Source organism: Podarcis tiliguerta (genome assembly GCF_965153285.1).
Source record: "Podarcis tiliguerta genome assembly, chromosome: 16".
NCBI classification, from domain to species: domain Eukaryota; kingdom Metazoa; phylum Chordata; class Lepidosauria; order Squamata; family Lacertidae; genus Podarcis; species Podarcis tiliguerta.
The window spans coordinates 38,240,918-38,260,266 of NC_139549.1; the positions used below are offsets into that span (position 1 = coordinate 38,240,918).

Consider the following 19,349-nt stretch of genomic DNA (forward strand, 5'->3'; position numbering starts at 1 on the left):
GTTGGCAGGAGCAGGGACCGAACAACGGGAGCTCACCCCGTCGTGGGGATTCGAAACGCCAACCTTCTGATCGGCAAGGCCTAGGCTCTGTGGTTTAGACCACAGTGCCACCTGCATCCCTAAATCTACACCTACAGACTTATAAATAGGTACTTGCAAGTTCAATGCAAATTGCCATCCACTTTGGTCTCCTTGCCTGCCTATGAATAAGCAACAATATCCCTCTCAGGACAGCACCTTCACAAAGCCAAAGTTTTGAAAAAGAGTGGGGAGAGGGGGTGTCCAGCTGTGAAGACCTTTGCAAGTTATACCTTTTCAGTTTGCTTTAAGTGCTTGCAAAAATTAAATAGTCCTAGGCTCTGTGGTTTAACCCACAGCGCCATACATACGCAGTGCTTTTAAATAGAACGAGAAAAGCCTGTGTGATGCAGTGAATGGAGCATTTGGAATGGCGAGACCTTGGCTCAAATCCCCAGGTAGTAAGCCAGCGGCCAGGGGCATGTCACAGCCTGGCCTATCTCACAGGCTGACAAGAAGCTAAAGGTGGGGTGGGGGGGATGCAATGTACCTTGCCTACAGCTCTGTGGAGGGAAGGCTGAATACAAAGTAAGTAAGCAAGGAGGATGAAGGAGTCATCTAAGAGATCCTAAGAACAGCTTCACCACCACAAACAGGATACCACGGCAGAATTGCTCAGTTGCTCTTAGATGAAATGCTTTTACTTTGTTTTTGCTTTTAAATTGTGGGTGTGGGTTCCCTGGAGGGGAAGGGGTGGGATATAAATCCAATCCACCCACCCACCCATCAGTAAAACAAACCAAACTCATGTCTCACCTGGAAGCCAAACTGCGGCTGGATTTCTACGCTGCAGACAGGCTTTGTCTCAGGTGAGGTCCACCTCCAAATGCAAACTTTCTGATGTGATGAAGAAAGCACAATTATGGACAGGAGTGAGGTTACACTTTGTCTCAAAGACCTGCACTGACTGCCCATTTGTTAGGTCTCTGAGGCCCTTAACAGCTTGGGACCAGTTTGTTTGAAGGATTGCCTCACCCCCAAAGGGTGTATATTTGTTCTAATACCGCCCCCAGTGCTTTTTTTTCCAGAAAAAGGGTGCCAGAACACACTCCCTTAGAAGACCCACCCCAGAGCCCCACTGGAGGAGGAAGAGGGGTGCGAGCGGAACGTACCGCCCCTGGCAGCGTGATCCCGGTGGGGTGCCATTGCGGCTGCCCGCCCCTGCAGGTGGTGCGCCACGCCCCCAGGACGCGCGCCAGCCCCACCTCCGCCTGTTGTCCGCCTCCCCCCCCCCCCCCCCCCGTGCCGAAGCATGAAGCTCCACCATTGCAGAGCCCAAAGAGTCCATGTTCTGGCAAATCCTGACTGCTTATAGTCCATTAAACAAAACTGTTCATGCCCTCCCCTCCCACCATTGAGAGTGCCCCCCTCACTTCACGAATTCGAGGCACCCTAGTTAGAGGATTCAGCACAGGAAATGCTTCCTTTACCTGCACTTCCCCAGCCCCGATGGTAGCCAGAAACTTGGAATCATGCGAAATTGCGATGGCGCAGACTCCGCCCTCTGGGTGGCTGTCAAATATGGTGTGCACAGGAATCCTGGAGAACACAGCACACACTGAACGCCCTGAAACTGAAGCAGGTTCACTTCTGCCCTGGTGGGACAGATGCAGCCGAGACCTTGGCTTTACGGCTGCCCAATTACTCACCAAGTTTTAAGAGTCGCGACAACAACACTATTGGCAGCTAAGGCCAATGCGGGAGAGGTCTAACGCAGAAATAAATGGTTAGCAAACCTCCTCCACCGGATGCTTACGCAGAGTATCCATCCCAAACAGTCACCATGCTCTGGGGGCCCCTGTCAGCTGTTGCTATCCACCTTCGGTCTTCACTTATGCAGATGCAGGAAATGCAGTCTGTGTGTCCCTGGAAAGTCAAAGGAAGAGAGCGAGCCCTGCGGAGGCAGCTCATGGGAAATCTCACTCAGTGGCGTAGCGTGGGTTGTCAGCACCCGGGGCAAGGCAAGTAATTTGCGCCCCCTAACCCGGGGCAAGGCAAGTAATTTGCACCCACCCCCGCTGCACTGTCCCTCCCCCAGATAGTCCCTCGCTCTCTCTCCACACCGCACGCCTGGCACCCTCCCCTCCAGTGGGCGGCGACCCGGCGGCTCGGATTGGATTCGCATAGCCAGCACTGCAGTGAGAGAGAGTGAGTGAGCCAGGTAGGGGCAGAGAGCTGGGAGTGCGAGCGCGCGCCCCCAGATGTTGTGTCCGGTGCGGCCGGCCCCCCCTGCACCCCCCACGCTACGCCACTGATCTCACTCAAGCCGGTATGCTAAATGTTGGACCGTTTTTTTATTGGGGACATAATCTTGCGGGTAATCTGTCAAGGAATGCATCTCAGTGGGGCCACTGCCAATGGCAGGTGCATACTTAGGGCAGCACACCAGGTTTCCCTACAGGGGACACAGGGGGGCCTTCCCAAAGCCTAGTAAGCGCTGTACTTTGGGACGGAGGCGTGAGGGCTCTGACAGGGTCCTGGAATTCTTACCCCAGCCTAGTTAGTGCTTGCCCAGCTTTGGGAAGGCAGCGTGAGAGCTGCAGGCCACGAATTTTGGCCTCAAACAGAGCTCCATATGACCAAGGTCCTCCCCTGCCGATGGCTAGCGGCACCAGAGGGAAACGTGCTCAGGACTAAGTCGTCTACAGTAAAACCCTCCACCCTTCAGTTTTCATCATGGCGACTTCAGATTACAGTTCTCTCTGTTAGGCAAGATGTGCCGCCAAGCAGGCAGGTGGTAGGGCAAAGCAGCTGAAAGAAGAGCAAACAGGAAAAACCCTTCTGACATGGGACCTTTTTCACCTGTGGTACAGGGCAAGATGGCGCCCCGTCCAGTTTCATGTGCAGAAGCTGACCAGACAGAAGCGCTGGCAGCAGGGAAACTTCCTCCACTGTGCTTGAGGGCAGCATACTAGCGGAAGGAACCTAGTATAGGGCAGCTGGGGAGTGGTGTTGGGATGATGGAGAACTCTCTGTGCGCCCTGAAATCTGCCCGGCTGCTGCCCTGAGGGGTACCACAAGATGGCTGCCCTAACACCAGTGTGGAACCACGTCTCAGCTGCCCGTTTGGTGAGCTTCTGTGCGAAGAACGGGATGGGGCGCCTTCTTGTTCTGTGCCTCAGGCAGAAAAATCTCTCAAGTTGGCAGAGCAAAAACAAAACAGGCCACATGCCACACTCAGCTCTGTCTTCCAGCATCAGGTCACGGCTCCTCCTCCCTCCTGCCATCTGCCTCTGCGGCCTGAAGCCTCCTCCTCATTTGGCCTGATGGGAGGAGGAGAGAACAAATGGGTTCTCCAGCACCAATACGGAACTGACCCCTACCTGGAGGAGATATTGCCTGTTCCTGAGGACATCATGGATCACGGCTGTGTGAGAGGAGACATATAAGATCACTCGGTAGTCTTCATCAAGCAGGTTGAAAACCGGGAGTTCGCTGTTATAGCCAAAGACCCAAGACAAACTCTGAAAGAGAAAGACAGAGCAGGGAGGCTCTGCTTAGTAAAAAAATAAAAAATACACAGACACAAACACACCCCAACATAATTTTTTACTGAGGTAAGTAAGCCCAACAGCACAACTGGTGCAGGTAATGAGTCCCAAGGAAGCATCATGGAGGGGCTGGTCAGAGCAGGACAGCAATGGGGGGGGGCTGAAGGAGCTGCCTGTTGGCAACTCTGGGGAGGGGGAGGGGCTGTGCCAGGGAGAGTGGCGGGGCAGAGGGAGGGAGTTACAAATGATGAGTCAGATCACATCATACAGCAGCAGTATGCTAAGTGTTCCTGTCGTAAAGTGTGCACAGCAGTAAATGGAAAGTGTGGAAACGCACATCACACACCCCAGCAGCAATCAAAAACATATTGTGACCACAAATGCCATAAATTAAATTTGCATGCAACCATGAATTTTGTGCCCTTCCAGACTGGTACTAGGTTTTTATTTTTTGTTTTTTTGGTCTGGGTGTCTTCCGCAACAACATTTACATTGTGGAATAAATGCGGTAGAATAATGTAATGACAACGTAGCTTATGTAATTTACATAATTAATTGTGTAAATTAAGTCATTTCGCTACAGCAGAAAACGATACAGAAAACGATAAGCCCGCAACTTACACGGGGGTTACGTTCCGGGGATCGCACCTAAAGCAAAACCGTGTATAGTCAAAACACACTGGCTGCGATGGAGGGTGGGATTGCCAAAGATTTCCCCCCCCCCCTGCACACTCACCCCCTTTCTGCCTCCTTTTTAATTTTGCCAAGTGCATAAAGCTGAATGTGCACAAGTTACATGTGCTTCCATTGTGAGTGTACTCTGACGTCATTTTCGGCAGTGGAACAGAAACTGGGGGGGGGGGGGGGAGGACAGAATGGAGAAAGATGCCTCCTTACATCCCATCACAGAGCTGCCCTGAGACCATCACAAGCACAAACCATCATGAATGCACAACTTTAAAATGTCTAGATGGGCCCTTGAATGAAACTGATGTTTGACTGGGTGACTCCCAATAACGCTTGTACAGTACAATCAGAATTTTTTTGGCCAATTAATTTTTATCGGTTTTCAGAAATGTTCAGTACAGCCGGATCTTACAATGGGGTCATGTTCTGGGTGTGGTGCATATATGCAAAAATGCAAACCAGTGTGGTGTAGTGGTTAATAGCGGTGGAATCGTAATCTGGTGAACCGGGTTCGCTTCCCCGCTCCTCCACATGCAGCTGCTGGGTGACCTTGGGCTAGTCACACTTCTCTAAGTCTCTCAGCCCCACTCACCTCACAGAGTGTTTGTTGTGGGGGAGGAAGGGAAAGAAGATTGTTAGCCACTTTGAGACTCCTTCGGGTAGTGATAAAGTGAGGTATCAAATCCAAACTCCTTCCTACCTTTCTTTTCCAGAGCTGGCATACCACATGAGCCTTGTCTCCCTAGCAAAACAGAGAGCTTTGACTGGGCAAGGCCCGCTCAGCCTGCCAGCTTGGCAATGCTCTCGCGAGATCTCACAAGGCTGCCCAAGTCCCCACAAGATCTTGTTGTGCAATCATCCCCCCAGTTTCAGAGACGGCAAAATGAGATGGCCTGTCCCAGTAAGCAGGGCAGAGAGCTTAAAAGCTCTTTTTGCACAGTGAAAACCTTGCTTTCATTTAATTTGTGGGATTCAAACTGACTGACCTTCCATCGCGCATGCGTGAAGTCGCACAAGTTTATAATGTGCATAAGATGTGATTGTATTTTACTGCAAGAAGACAGAAAGAAGGTGGAGCAGTGGCGTAGTGTGGGTTGTCAGCACCCGGGGCAAGGCAAGTAATTTGCGCCCCCAACACGTGGATTTGCACCCCCTAACACGTGGATTTGCGCCCCCTAACCCCCAGATGTTGCGCCCGGTGCGGCCGGCCCCCCCTGCACCCCCCATGCTACGCCACTGAGGTGGAGCCTCTCTTTCCACTGTTCTACTGATGCCGCTCCCTTTCTGAGCAATACTCACAAGTGGATGCACCGAGAGTGGCCTGCTGGTCTCCTCTAAGGTCATGCCAGGGAGAGCCGAAGAGACAGCGGACTCCTCCTGCCCCTCTGCTGGGGTCAGGCTGCTGGCTGCAGTCGGTGCTTGGGAAGGGCCACTCTCTCCCTGGGCTGTTTTCACCTCTGTTTCCCGGCTGGCCCTTTCATCCTCACTTGAGGGTCCTGTGCCTCCAAGGGCAGCGTTGACTTCGTGGCTCACCTCAGCCTCGGCCTTTGTGGCCGGACTGCCAGGTCCACCACTGCTTGCGGAGCTTGCAGCTTGTCCCGAGGCAAGGGGCTCTCTGAAGCTCACTGCTGCCTCTCTGGGGCTCCCGGCCTCCTCTCTCCTGGCAACACTCTGGGTGCGCATGAGGCCACGTCCTTCCAGAGCCAGAGCAGGACCTGCACCGTGGTCATCTGCTGCCGCTGCTTCCCTGGCGGGGGACTCCTGAGTCTTTTTGCTGCTGGTCTCGTCTTCTGGGACTCCAGGCTCTTCCTCCTCTGAAGGCTGCTTAGCCGCTATTTCCTAAGAGGCAAAACAAAGTTTTGGGTTGAACACCATGCTTTGCAGAGGAGAGTTCTCGATTTAAATTGTCAGAGAGGGCTGTTCTCTCTTTGAAACCACCAAGTCCAGAAAAGAGGCAAAAGACGGGACAGGCCACAGCTCTTGACACTGACCACCAGAAGTTCCCTGGCTAGATTTCCCTACTATCATGAGATGTTTTATATTCCTAGTATAATCATCATTGCTACTACTACCAGAAGTGGCCCAGGTGCCACACAATGCTCGTTTCGCAGTTGTAAGGAATCAATCTTTAGAACTCCCTGGCTATTGACCTCAGGCAGATGCCTTCACTGTACCCTTTACAACAATTTTATTTAGCGAAGTCTGTTCAGACATGTAGAACGCTGACATGTGTTTTTATTTGCTTTTAGATTATCACTGATTTTTAAAAATGTTTTAGCTGTTTTTATTGATAATTTTATTGTTTTATTCCTTTTGAAAACCACTTGGAGGTTTTTTTGCAATCAAGGGGTATAATCATATGACATAAATAGATAATAAATAAATAAATGTTAGCAGAGTACAAATGTTACAATAAATAGATAAGTATATAATAGGTTAACGGGGGGGGGGGGGCAATGCTATATACATACAAATGCATGAAAATGGCCTAATAGTTCATTCTAATTTGTATTTCTATTTAAGTTATGGCAATCATTCCTAAATCTGCACTTAAAGGTAAAGGGACCCCTGACCATTAGGTCATCGTGAATGACTCTGGGGTTGCGGCGCTCATCTTGCTTTATTGGCCGAGGGAGCTGGCGTACAGCTTCCGGGTCATGTGGCCAGCATGACTAAGCCGCTTCTGGTGAACCAGAGCAGCACAGGGAAACACCGTTTACCTTCCCGCTGGAGTGGTACCTATCTATCTACTTGCACTTTGAAGTGCTTTCGAACTGCTAGGTTGGCAGGAGCTCGGACTGAGCAACAGGAGCTCACCCCTTTGCGGGGATTCGAACCAATGACCTTCTGATCGGCAAGGCCTAGGCTCTGTGGTTTAGACCACAGTGCCACCTGCGTCCCTAAATCTGCACTTACAGACTTATAAATAGGTACTTGCAAGTTCAATGCAAATTGCCATCCACTTTGGTCTCCTTGCCCGCCTATGAATAAGCAACAATATCCCTCTCAGGACAGCACCTTCACAAAGCCAAAGTTTTGAAAAAGAGTGGGGAGAGGGGGTGTCCAGCTGTGAAGACCTTTGCCGGTTATACCTTTTCAGTTTGCTTTAAGTGCTTGCAAAAATTGAATAGTTTATCAATTTCATGTGCAGGAGCCCAAACTGCAAAGCCCTGAATCTCTGCTCCCTGGTGTCCACCCGGCAATACCCCAAATACTTCCAGGCCTATCAATACTTTCATGAGAACTAGAAACATGATGTTTTTATTATTAGTATTTCAAAATGAAAGGTGAGCTTCCTAGGACGCTGCATGCTGTGTGCCCGACTGCAGAACAAAAAGCCCCGTGTCTTTGGTCCACTGGGGCACCTCTGCTGATTTATGGGACTCACCATGACAAATGCTTTGTGTGAATACTTACACCAGGTAAACTGGTGGCAGCAGTGTTGTTGGAAGTTTCCAGTAGGTTCGGAGAGCTGCTGGTTTCTGCTGGGAGAACATCTTGGGAGGCCTCCACTGGTGTCTCCCTGTCTGGACTGGGCTGGCTCTGAAGGCTTGGCTCCGAGTCCATAGCAGCACCCACAACCTCCATCTCTTCTCTTGGTGCCTCAGTCACTTCCTCCGATCCTTTTGTCCCCTGAGAAGGGGGTTCCGTTTCATTGGTGTCTTCCTCCATCTCCAAGGAACTTTACTGGAAACAAGCAGTCTTGTGCCCAGTGCGACTCAGGAACTCTTAAGAAACAAATAAATAAATAAGTGCAGTTTTGAACAGCACAATCTACCATATTGGTTCTCAGTGGTGCCCATTTGTATCCAAACACAAACAACAACTTGTTCCTTGGTGTCACAAACCTCCATGCAAAGTTTGGCCATCATCTCTTTAAGAGGTGTCCATAGGGACAGAGAACAGAAAAACGACTTTGTAAAATATACAGTATATATAGTATATATAATTCTGAAGCAAGCTCCTGAGATTGCCCACTAATGAGGAACAAAATACTCTAGGCTGCTCTTACGTCTTTCATATTCTAGGCAACAATCTTAGCCCCACTTACCAAGGAGAGCAGAGTGCGGGGAGAGCCAGTGAGGCACAGTGGCGACGAGCGCCAGACTAGAACCCGGGAGGGTAAAGGTAAAGGACCCCCGACAGTTAAGTCCAGTCGCGAATGACTCTGGGGTTGCAGCGCTCATCTCGCTTTACTGGCCAAGGGAGCCAACGTTTGTCTGCAGACAGCTTCCGGGTCATGTGGCCAGCATGACTAAGCCACTTCTGGCAAACCAGAGCAGCGCATGGAAACGCCGTTTACCTTCCCGCTGGAGCGGTACCTATTTATCTATTTGCACTTTGACGTGCTTTCGAACTGCTAGGTTGGCAGGAGCAGGGACCGAGGAACGGGAGCTCACCCGTCACGGGGATTCGAACCACTGACCTTCTGATCAGCAAGCCCAAGAGGCTCTGTGGTTTAGACCACAGCACCACCCACCAGGGTTCAAATCCCCCACTTGGGCAGCACTTTGCCCACAGAGTGAGGGCCTCGGGCCAGCCCTTGCCTCTCAGCCCACCCTACCTCGCAGGGTTGTTGTGGTGTGGGATTGGAGATGGGGGGGGAGAACCACCCCGTGCAGCTCCTTGGGGAGAAGAGGGAGGGGCACGAATATGCAAGGCAGTAGAGGCAGCGGAGCGACCTACCTCCTCCCCAGCCCCTTTGCAACAGACCCCCCAGGAGCCCCGGGCCTCGTCAGCCGCCGCGCAGCTGCTCCTGCCGGACGGGCAGCTGTTTGGCTTCCTCCCCTTGTTGCCATAGCGACCGGCGGCAGCCTGGGCCCCTTCCTTTCGCCGGCGCGCGAGGGTTGACGGGCGGGGCTATGCAAATTAAAGACCAATGGCGGTCCGAGAAAAGAAGGAGGGCGGAGCTTAACGTTTTCCCTTTCAGAGGCTGCGCGAGCCAGGTGCGCTTTGCGGAGCGTGGGAAGCGCCGCGCAGGTGCGCCCGTGGCAGCGCGCAGGTGCTCGCCCGCACCTGGAAGGCGTCGGGAAAGGGGTCCTGGGTAACTGAGGGGGGAGGTGGGCGCTGCTCCGCTTTGTGCGAGGGCTGAAAGTCCGCTCTCTTTTCTGCAGGGGGGGCGACTTGAATAAAATACTGGTGGGGGAGCCCCAGGTGAGCCCGGCCTACATAATTTAGTGGCAATGCCCATCCACTTTCGGGGGGCGAAGATCCCTCCGGCCCTGGGAGTTGGATCCTATGGGGCCAGACTTCTCACAACACCTCCTTTTCCAGGCGTCGATGGGCATCGCTATTCCAGATGTGGACGCAGCTGGACGGGACGCCTCCAGCCTGAGCCTCTTACTGCTATGCTGTGCTGCTACTTACCTTTAGTTCACAAACATGCATCCGTTGAAGGTTGTTTTTTATTACCTTCTTTTCTGTCACGAGTCTGATTTCCTTGAGAATTCTTCCCTGTTCTACTCTGCATATACACATCCACAATCACGGAGAGCATCTTCTCCACTTTTGCCATTTTTCCACTTTTTTGAAATACTTCTGCTTTCTGCCTATACGCAGCTCCCTCAGCCCATGATACAAAAGTTCTATATGGTTATCTAATTTTATTGCCTGTATGACAAGTTTCGTTTTCTTCTTCAATAATTTTACCTGTTTTTTTCTACCCGTTGGCATGTCACTCTGCTTTGAACTAGCCTGGCATCTTGAAGAGAAGCTCAAGGCTTTTCTCCCCTCTTGTGTCTTTATTCTCACCCATAATTTTCATTTTCAATAGTTTATTTCATCACACCATATTTTTTCTTCATTACACTTCACAATATTTATATACTGCATGACAAAAGACACTCTACTTAACCCTGGTCTTCGGTACTTGAGATTATATAATGTCCCACTTTAGCCGTCGTTTTAATTTAATTTTAAATGGTTTTTTAAAGTTGTATTTCCTATTGTTCTGTCCTGCCGTTGGATCTTCTGAAGGCAGGTAATTACTTACTTAATTAATTAATAATCCTTCTACTGCAGACCCGAGCTTCTTGACCTAATTTCAGCCATCATTTGAAGGACATGGTGGTTCTTCCCTCAGAAACGTGGCTGGACTAGCAGTTAATTCTTTCTTCAGCTCTGGTGACAGGATACTGCCCTCGTCCTCCAACAGATAAGGTGGCCATTTTTATTTTTATTTTACAAAGGAACGTCTGAAGGGCTGTTCTGAGGGAAGTCAGTCAGTCATTCTCTCTCTCTCTCTGTCTCTCTCTCACTCACATACACACACAATGGCAGTGTGCAGCACTTAAGAAACCTTTAAAAACCATGCATAACAGTCATTAAAATGACTGGCTATTAAAGGCACCCTCTAGATGCAGAACAGCTTGGTCCCAGTCTGGTTAAAAATTAAAAATAAAAGCCCAAGAAAGAGAGCAGGCAGAACCTTGAAACTGCCCTTCCTGGAACAGAGACTAAACAGGCACACAGGCTATCAGGCCACATACTTTCTCACAGTGATGGTTTGTATTTGTCTATATAAATTAGAACAGTTGGGTTGTGTCCACTGCTAGTTAGAACGTATTGCCTCTGCAGAGACTTTTCCAAGTATGCCTTTGTGCACAGGGCTATACTGCTGGTTACTCTAGGAGCAAAGAAAGCTGCTTAATACCAAGGGTAATTATACCAAGTATTGGCTACAATGCCTGCAGCAGCAGCTCTTGGGGGTTTCAGGCAGGGATCTCTCCCAGCCCTACCTGGAGATGCCAGGAAGTGCCCTTGGGACCTTCCACATGCAAGGCAGGTGCTCTGCCATTGAGCTTATGTCCCTTCCCCGTCTAAGCTGGAACATGCAGCCTATTTTTAAAACTTTATTCAAAATGACCTGATAATACAAAGTCCAACATGAATTAACATTCCAGGTCTGACAATAGATATGCGACAGTAAACAAAAAAGAAAATGGAAAGACACCATGACTACTGGTGTAAAACTTTTATTGGCAAATTCCCAAGCAAACCAAAATGTCACAGAATTAAGTCATCCAATTCTGTAAGAAAGCCACAAGCTCCCCTTTCCAACTTTTATTTACAACAGGGGCAAATACCATAACAGGAGGACTAACTAATCCTTTAAATCCTTTAAACTCTTTCAAAACAGCATCTGTGTGTCAGATTCAAACCCCTTTTGACAGCCAACACCAAAGCCTCAGCGTTTGTCTTTCCACATCCTGGCTTCTTCGGGTAGATGTTAAGGGGCTCAAACCCAGGTTGAGATGCCATCAAGTACTTTGGAGCTTTTTCACTGAAAAACATCATCTTTGCAGAGGGACTATATTGCAACTTGGGGGAAAGAAAAGAGAAAGATATGAGACCTTCTGCAATTCTAATATTTTGATTATAAGACATCTCAGAGGATCATACTTCTGAGACATGCACTTTTTATTTGAGGAAGGGTTGTAACTCACAAGAGCATCTACCTGACAGTTGCACAAGTAAAATGAGCAAGTTGGACAAGTAAAATGGTTGGCAAGGCTAGTCAAGAACTGCAGATCCTCGTTAAAAGCCGGGGGGGGGGTTATTTCCCCAAAACAAGGGCAGGGAAGGAAAGAAGTGCAACACCCATTCTAGACGCTGGAGTTCAGGGAATGGCCAGGACACCAGACCCCTCAGGACTCTCCCTGAGAAGGGGGCTGCCAGCAATGGGACACAAACCCTGGGAAATTCATGCAAGAGGCAACCACCAGATTGTCCAGAAACAGGCTGCAAACTCCTGCACCCTGGGCCAACCTGATGCTCTCCAGGCCTTTTGGACTACAACTCCCATCAGCTCTTGCCCACACAGGTGGGAGTTTTAGTCCCAAACACCTGGAGGGCATCAGGTTGACCAGGGCTACCCTCCTGCTACATGCAGAACTCAGCTTTCTGCACACAATGGCCAAGAATGGTCAGAAGCTCCTTGTGCTTGCAGGATGCAATTTTAGCTTGCCTGGAGAAGGAGACACAGACACAAACAGCTGCTTCATTGGGGGGGGGGGTGTCTCCCTGGGTATGGACCTCTAGAGCAGGTGGGGAGGGGAAGCTGTAGCCCTCGGGACGCTGCTGGACTCTAGTTCCCACCCACCCCAAATCAGCCATGTTGGCGGGGGTGATGGCAACTGGGAGCCCAACAGCCCTTCTGAAAGGCAGGAGTATTCTCCCTCACTCAGTTATTTACATCCCACCATTATCTCAAGCTTCAATTCATCAAGGCAGCTTCAGACACTAAAAAACAGCATTATGAAATGCATAGTATTTGTCCGCCCCTTAGCTGCCAAAGGCCTGTCTGAACAGGAAGTCTAAACAGGAGCTAGGTTAGCCTCTCTGAGGAGGGAAGGCCCTCTCTCATTCACCAGCAACATGTGAAGGCTCTTGGCACCTGGGCAGGATTGTACAGGTAGGCACATGTGTCACAGGGGAGGAGGAGGAGGAGGGCCCTCTCCCAACATGTCCCCCTTAGTGCGGCCAAACATCAATGCGCATGGAAGGGAGAGGCAGAGATTCCAATCACTGCTGGCCACCGAGTTCAGAACTGAGGTTACGAGAGTGATGCAGGACCAGCTACAAAGGTGTTGATGTCAGTTCTGCCTTTGATTTTTGGATTGCTTACCCCAGAAGCCCTTTTCCACTCCAGCGTTTCGGGGTGAGCCCCAAATGAAGCTTCTCACTGTTGCGGATCACGGTCACACTCAGCGGTTGCTGCAGGGGGCAGAAAATAAACAAGAGAGTCCTCACTGCACCCAAGACAGTTTTCGTAACTGGCTGAATATCTTGTGGAATGACCAAGGGAGCTGTAGGTGCAGGGGGGGAGGGGAGGCCCCCACGTCCTCCGTGCCTCATTGCTGAGCTTATGGCACAGCCAAAAGTGGGGACTTATTAACATCAGGTAGGGGCCCTAGCCATATCATTTTAGACACCTGCTAAAAGACCTTGATTGGGGAAGCCTACCTAGACATGTCATTTTATTACAGTACTTGTTTTTAAGTTTCTTTGTCTTCTTTTAATGGTATTTTAATAAATATTTAGCTCTACTTTTCTTTGTCTCTTCTGATTAAGCAGCAAATAAACTTGATTAGATAAAAACACCAAATGATTCTATGTCATACAAATACACACACCAATCAACAAATCATACAGCCACAGAAGTAAAGGGCAAGGGACTTTATAGGATTTAAAGTTCTGAGTCACTTGGTATTACATTTCACATTACTGACTGATCACAGAACCTTTACTCAAAGGCTTCCAAATAAACCACTGCTTTGTCAGCTTAAATGGCATTTAAGTTTTAAAAGGCTTTTAATAACGTGTTCAGGTGGGGTTAGATTTATAGGCTTTTATTTTAAAATTCAAAAAGAAGAAAAAAACATAAAAACACACAGACACACACACACAAATCAACCAGTCACAGAAGGGCAATGGACACACACACACCCCATGCATCCTGGTAGACTTGCTTGGGACACCAATGTCAATGATTAGTCAGACTGTGGCGCCTTCCCAGGTGGGAATTGTGTCACTGGTGCCTCTGGGCTGGGCTACAGATTCACAGCAAGTGCTGGTGCTGTTTTCCACCACCAGGTCATCACTGAAGGGTCGACTCCAAAGGGAATAACCCCCTTGATTCAGTGTTCAAAGGAGCAGCAGCATGGAAGCCCCTTTTTAGCTTGGCACCAGAAAGTAGGTGTGACACAAGTGCTTTAAGGAGGACGGCAGCTATCAGTCTCCTGCCCTGTTGCAGCATCAGCGGGTGACTTCAGGAAAGTGTCGCTCTGCACATGCTCCGCACTGTGGCTTGGTTTGCCTTCTACCTGGTCACTGATACTGGCAGGCTCTGTGGGCATTTGTGGGGATGAAGGCGAGACCCCATTTCAGACACGGAGGGAGGGAGGAAAGCTGCTCACCCCTTCACTGTGCTGGACCACAGTGGCGATATTCTGCAGCGACTGGAAGTTGTGAGTGTTGACGGAGCCAAACTCGACGATCTCGTCGTCAACTTGCAACCCCTTCAGAGAAAACCAAAGAACACATTATACACCCTGGTTTCCCCTTGAGAAGCCAAAGTCAGTACGCGGTACTTTAGCATTGTTCTAAGTTTGGCAGGGGACTGCTCAAACCTTAGAAATTAAAAAAGCAGCAAGATTATGATTGTTTGGGATACAAAAGGAGCAATACAAGCTGCAGACACCTGAAATCCTGTGCAGGGATTATGGCAGAGGGTGGGAGCTGGTAGCAGTGTCGTATCCCAAATGCAAATGGCTGAGTAACAGCTGGAGGGGGGCAACGTGACAGTTGTAAATAAAATTATACATGGTGTGGACACTTTTCCTCCTTTTTCATCATGCCAGGATCCAGTGGGGTCATCCAATGAAGTTGGGGATGAAAGATTCATGGCAGACAAAAGGAAGGACTTCTTCACACCGCAGTGAAGAGCTAAATTACAAATAAGATGTGATAAAGTCCACCAGCTTGGATAGTTTCCAAAGCAGGTTAGACAAATTCACCGAGGAGGGTAAGGCTATCAATGGCGACTGGCCCAAAGCAGCAGGGTTCTACTTCGCCAAGTAACAAACCCACAGAGGTCTGGACGGGTGAGAGAGATGCAATACTTGCCGAGAAGCTCGCTGGAGACCCCTGCGTGACGGCATTCACCCTGGCAAAAGGCTGGGGCAACACCTGACTCTGGCTCCTGGCTTCGGCTCGCGCTTCCGCCTCGTCCTTTTCGCGCTTCTCCTTCTCCCGGGCGTGGAGCTGGTGCAGAGCCTGTTCCACCTGGTGCATCAAGGCTTTGTGATCATTCTGCAAACCTGAAAGCAGAGGGAAGCTCCTGTAAGCCCAAGATGTATTTGAACAGAAAGATGTTCTCTTGAGTTATCATGGTTCTTTAAGCAACGCCATCCACACACATGCGCTTGGGGATGAACAGGCATGAGGAGTCCCTGGCAGGAAACGGACGGGAAGGGAGGCAATGGAAGAATAGGCAACGGATTCAAGCTGGCTTGAAATTTGTACTGAGGCTTCAGTACAATAATGTACAGTATAGGAATGAAAAGGATGAAAGGAGAAATGGCAGAGCGATCTCAGGACATGGTCTACAAACAACAATAATCACAGAATTGTTGAGCTTTAAGGGACTCAAAGGGTCCATATAGTCCAGCATCCTGAAATGCGAGAATCACAGCTAAAGACCCTCCGGCAGAAGGCCACCAACCTTTGCTTCAAAACCACCACTGGTGGCTGGCCAACCACGTTCCAAGGGAGTCCATTCCACTGCTGAACAGCTTTCACCACCAAGAAAGTTATTCCTAATGATTACTTAGAATTTCATTTCTTGTAATTTGAATCCATTGGTTTGGTCCTGCCCTCTGCAGCAGCAGAAAACAAGCTTGCACACTCCATATAAATGATAATAATAATAATAATAATAATAATAATAATAATAATAATGTCTCTAAGCCACCAATAAACCTATAAAACCCTGCTGCTTAGAGATTTTTTTTTGGTACACAGTGATGAATAAACCTGATAAAATATTAATCATTTGTTATATATGATAACAAAATAATATTTAACTCAAAAAATGGGAACAAAATTACTTGAACTATACATCTGATCAGAGCACAGCTGGATTCTCCTAAGATAGGAAGCCAAATTTGATCTGGGTCCATCTGGCTCAGTATTGTCTACACTGACTGGCAGCAGCTCTCCAGGGAATCTTTCCTGGTCACAGGTCCACCTGTAAATGCTGCCACAACGGGAAGCTGGGATCTTCAGCATGCAGAGCAGATACTCTCCCATGGAGCCATGGTCTTTCCTTCAAGGTTATGCAAATGTTCACATGCTTCCCAAATTCATGTGATTTATTTTATTGCATTAATCATGTGGAAGGACAAAGACCTGGGCCACGTGCGGGTGCCCCAGCCTCCCATTGCCAAGCCTTCAAAACCCCTTTCCCTGTGGCTTTGAGGATATTGCCCGCACCGCTTTGAATCCTATCTTCACAGCAGCGTTAGAAATTAGCCAGGTGCCAGGCGCGTTTTACTACTGCTGGGGCTCCAATAGTGACCCTGTGGAGATCTCTGGGTGCCAGGTTGGCAACTGGCATTTCCAACGGCCTGGCCCCTCCAGCTTTCTTAAGCAGAACAGCTGATTTATTGCATTTATATCTCACCTTTTTCTCCAAGGAGTACATGGTTCACCCCCTATTAAGCAGGTAAATAAACATGGGGAGAGCAAAATCTCAACTAGAGAAGGATATGAAATTTTTCCCTTGAAACTTGATTTTGTTTTATTCTGGATTATTTGATGTTTTAATGTGTTGTAAACTGCTGTGATTTTTTCCCCTTTAAAATATCAAGCAGTATAGAAATTAAATTAACAACAATAGAAATAAATGGCATCATTAAAAGAGGCGCCTAGACAATTAGTTATGGTAACCGTAACCCAAGTGCCGTTTGGCAATTAGCTTATATATCTGAGTTTCTAACACGGCTTCATAGTGACTGGGACTAGGTTATTTCTTCTTATTTCAAGCAATGAAAAGTGGATTATTTATTTATTTCATAAAACTTATATATCACTTGACTGTAAAAAAAAACAACAACCTTTACACATTAGATGCTCTACACATTAGACCTTATCTGCACTTGTACCAGAATTACAGCATTATCCACAGGTTGCTGATCCTAGGCTTCTTTTTAGAGAACCCCAGGGCTGGGCGACATATCGTCCAAAACCAGTTTGAAGTCCATACCATGATATCGGTTTCCTAATTTGTGACCTGGCAATATATCATGAATCATTCTCTCTGTGTGTATGTGCTATGCAAAAATCAAAATTTTGGGGGAAACTGTGAAGCCAGCCAATGCTCCTCTCGTTTCTGCACCTGCGGTTAACTCTTGCCAGCTCTGCTCTTCCCTGCTTCATGCAGGGGGCAGCAAAACAGAAGAGCAGGTGCCAGCAAAAATCATGATACGGGGAAAAACATGAACCAACTGAGGCCTCTGCATAGCTCCATCCTTATTTCAGACACTGTGATATATCGGTATATTAACTGGGGATATAGCAGAATGCTGAAAACCAGATATTGTCCAGCCATATAGAACATCCCACCCCATTAAAGTAATATCTTCCTTTCAGGTTGGTGGGCAAGCCAATCTAAGCCCCTCTGAACTCATGTGTTGTGGCTGCAATCCCATGCACAGAATGCTACCTGAGAGTAAGCCCCACTGAAAACAGTGCAGCTGACTACCAAGTAAGCATACCCAAGTAAACGTACCCAGGCTGCAAATCAATTAAATTGTGGACTGTTGCTTACAGATGATGTTGTGCCTTGCCGTCCGGACTTGATAGACATCCACATCAGCACGTGGATAGCCTTCAACATCCACAAGTGGTTCGTTCATCCCGACACCTTTTTGCTGCAGCATAAAAAGAAAAAACACAATTACCCCTTTGAGACCTTTTCCTGAATAGGGCAGATAATGTATTAGCTTAAAATCCTCTTTCCTTTACAGTACAATCCTACACGTGTCTACTCAGAAGTAAGCTCTATTGAGTTCAATGAGACTTCCAGATAGGTATAGCATTGCTATTAACAGAGATCTTAGTTTGAAAGTTGTTTATTATTATTATTATTATTATTATTATTATTATTATTATTAATCATACTGCCTTTTATCCGTAGGCCTCAGGGTAGTACACAAGATTAAAATACCAGATCAAAACACATAATAAAAACAAGAGGTGACCACGGTAGCATTAAAAGACACCAAGCGCTGCAACCGCTGCAATGTTACAGGTACCCTCAAAGGATCATCGGGTTGGAAGGGACCCCGAGGGTCATCCAGCCCAACCCCCGGCAACGCAGTAGTGAAACACAACGGCGTGCAGAGGGCAGGGCGGCAAACTCACCAGGGCAATGAGGGCGAGTCCACGACGTCGCAGCAGCTCCCCGGGTTGCCCTAGGATCGCGGGGCGGCTGCTGCTGCTGCTGCCGAGACCCCGGGGCGGAGCAGGCAGTCGAGCGAGGCCCCAACCCACCCGGCCCGGGAGGTAAAATCATAGAATTGGAAGAGACCACAAGGGCCATCGAGTCCAACCCCCTGCCAAGCAGGAAACACCATCAGAGCACTCCTGACATATGGTTGTCAAGCCTCTGCTTAAAGACCTCCAAAGAAGGAGACTCCACCACACTCCCTGGCAGCAAATTCCACTGTCGAACAGCTCTTACTGTCAGGAAGTTCTTCCTAATGTTTAGGTGGAATCTTCTTTCTTGTAGTTTGGATCCACTGCTCCGTGTCCGCTTCTCTGGAGCAGCAGAAAACAACCTTTCTCCCTCCTCTATGTGACATCCTTTTATATATTTGAACATGGCTATCATATCACCCCTTAACCTCCTCTTCTCCAGGCTAAACATGCCCAGCTCCCTTAGCCGTTCCTCATAAGGCATCGTTTCCAGGCCTTTGACCATTTTGGTTGCCCTCCTCTGGACACGTTCCAGTTTGTCAGTGTCCTTCTTGAACTGTGGTGCCCAGAACTGGACACAGTACTCCAGGTGAGGTCTGACCAGAGCAGAATAAAAGTGGCACTATTACTTCCCTTGATCTAGATGCTATACTCCTATTTGCTACTCACGTCCTCCAGGACTCCGTAATAGGCTCGGATCTGGGCCTCCAGCTCGTCTTTCTTCCGCAGCAGCAGCTGCACGTCGCTGACGGAGATGCCCTTGGGCTCCGGAGCCTCGTCCTGCGCCGACATCCCGGCAGGAGGGAGAAGCGCGGCTCCGTCAACGAGGCCCGGCGAGGGACGCGACAGCAGCCCCGGGGCGACGGAGGAGCCAAAACAGCCGCGTCACGGCCGGGCTGCTGGGCGGGGCCTCCTGCAGGAAGAGGCGGGGTTTGCGCGTGACGGCGAGAGGCGGTTCACACGTGACGACCGCAGCGTCCGGGCGGGGAAGGCTCTGTGCACGTGTGAAGAGGGCCCGGGAAGGCGGGTGCGTCCTGCGCAAGGGCTTTCCCGCCTCCTGCACCCCCCCCATATGCGGAAGTGAGGTTGCTCTATATAGACACGTGTCATGCG

General features: G+C 49.1%; 2 protein-coding genes across 3 annotated transcripts in view; both read right to left on the reverse strand.

Moving 5' to 3' along the window:
- The window catches only part of CFAP251 (cilia and flagella associated protein 251), a 34,656-nt gene extending 25,558 nt beyond the window's left edge, over nucleotides 1-9,098 (reverse strand). The window contains exons 1-7 of one of the 2 annotated variants that reach the window (XM_083418169.1): nucleotides 8,943-9,098; nucleotides 7,674-7,984; nucleotides 5,556-6,095; nucleotides 3,402-3,542; nucleotides 1,835-1,944; nucleotides 1,509-1,617; nucleotides 835-915 (exon numbers count right to left, since the gene is read on the reverse strand). In XM_083418169.1, the coding sequence (XP_083274295.1) occupies nucleotides 835-915; nucleotides 1,509-1,617; nucleotides 1,835-1,944; nucleotides 3,402-3,542; nucleotides 5,556-6,095; nucleotides 7,674-7,928 (1,236 nt within the window). In that variant the 5' untranslated portion in view covers nucleotides 7,929-7,984; nucleotides 8,943-9,098. Of the gene's footprint in view, nucleotides 1-834; nucleotides 916-1,508; nucleotides 1,618-1,834; nucleotides 1,945-3,401; nucleotides 3,543-5,555; nucleotides 6,096-7,669; nucleotides 7,985-8,942 lie in introns of both variants that reach the window. The other variant, XM_083418170.1, reaches the window with a different exon arrangement.
- Nucleotides 9,099-11,214: 2,116 nt separating this feature from the next.
- On the reverse strand, nucleotides 11,215-19,144 carry PSMD9 (proteasome 26S subunit, non-ATPase 9). The gene is made up of 6 exons (XM_083418426.1): nucleotides 18,906-19,144; nucleotides 17,587-17,689; nucleotides 14,883-15,076; nucleotides 14,174-14,275; nucleotides 12,883-12,971; nucleotides 11,215-11,576 (listed from the first exon to the last, which is right to left on the reverse strand). The coding sequence occupies exons 1-6, from the start codon at nucleotides 19,026-19,028 to the stop codon at nucleotides 11,549-11,551; spliced, it is 639 nt and encodes a 212-aa protein (XP_083274552.1). The 5' UTR covers nucleotides 19,029-19,144; the 3' UTR covers nucleotides 11,215-11,548.
- Between the last annotated feature and the right edge of the window lie 205 nt (nucleotides 19,145-19,349).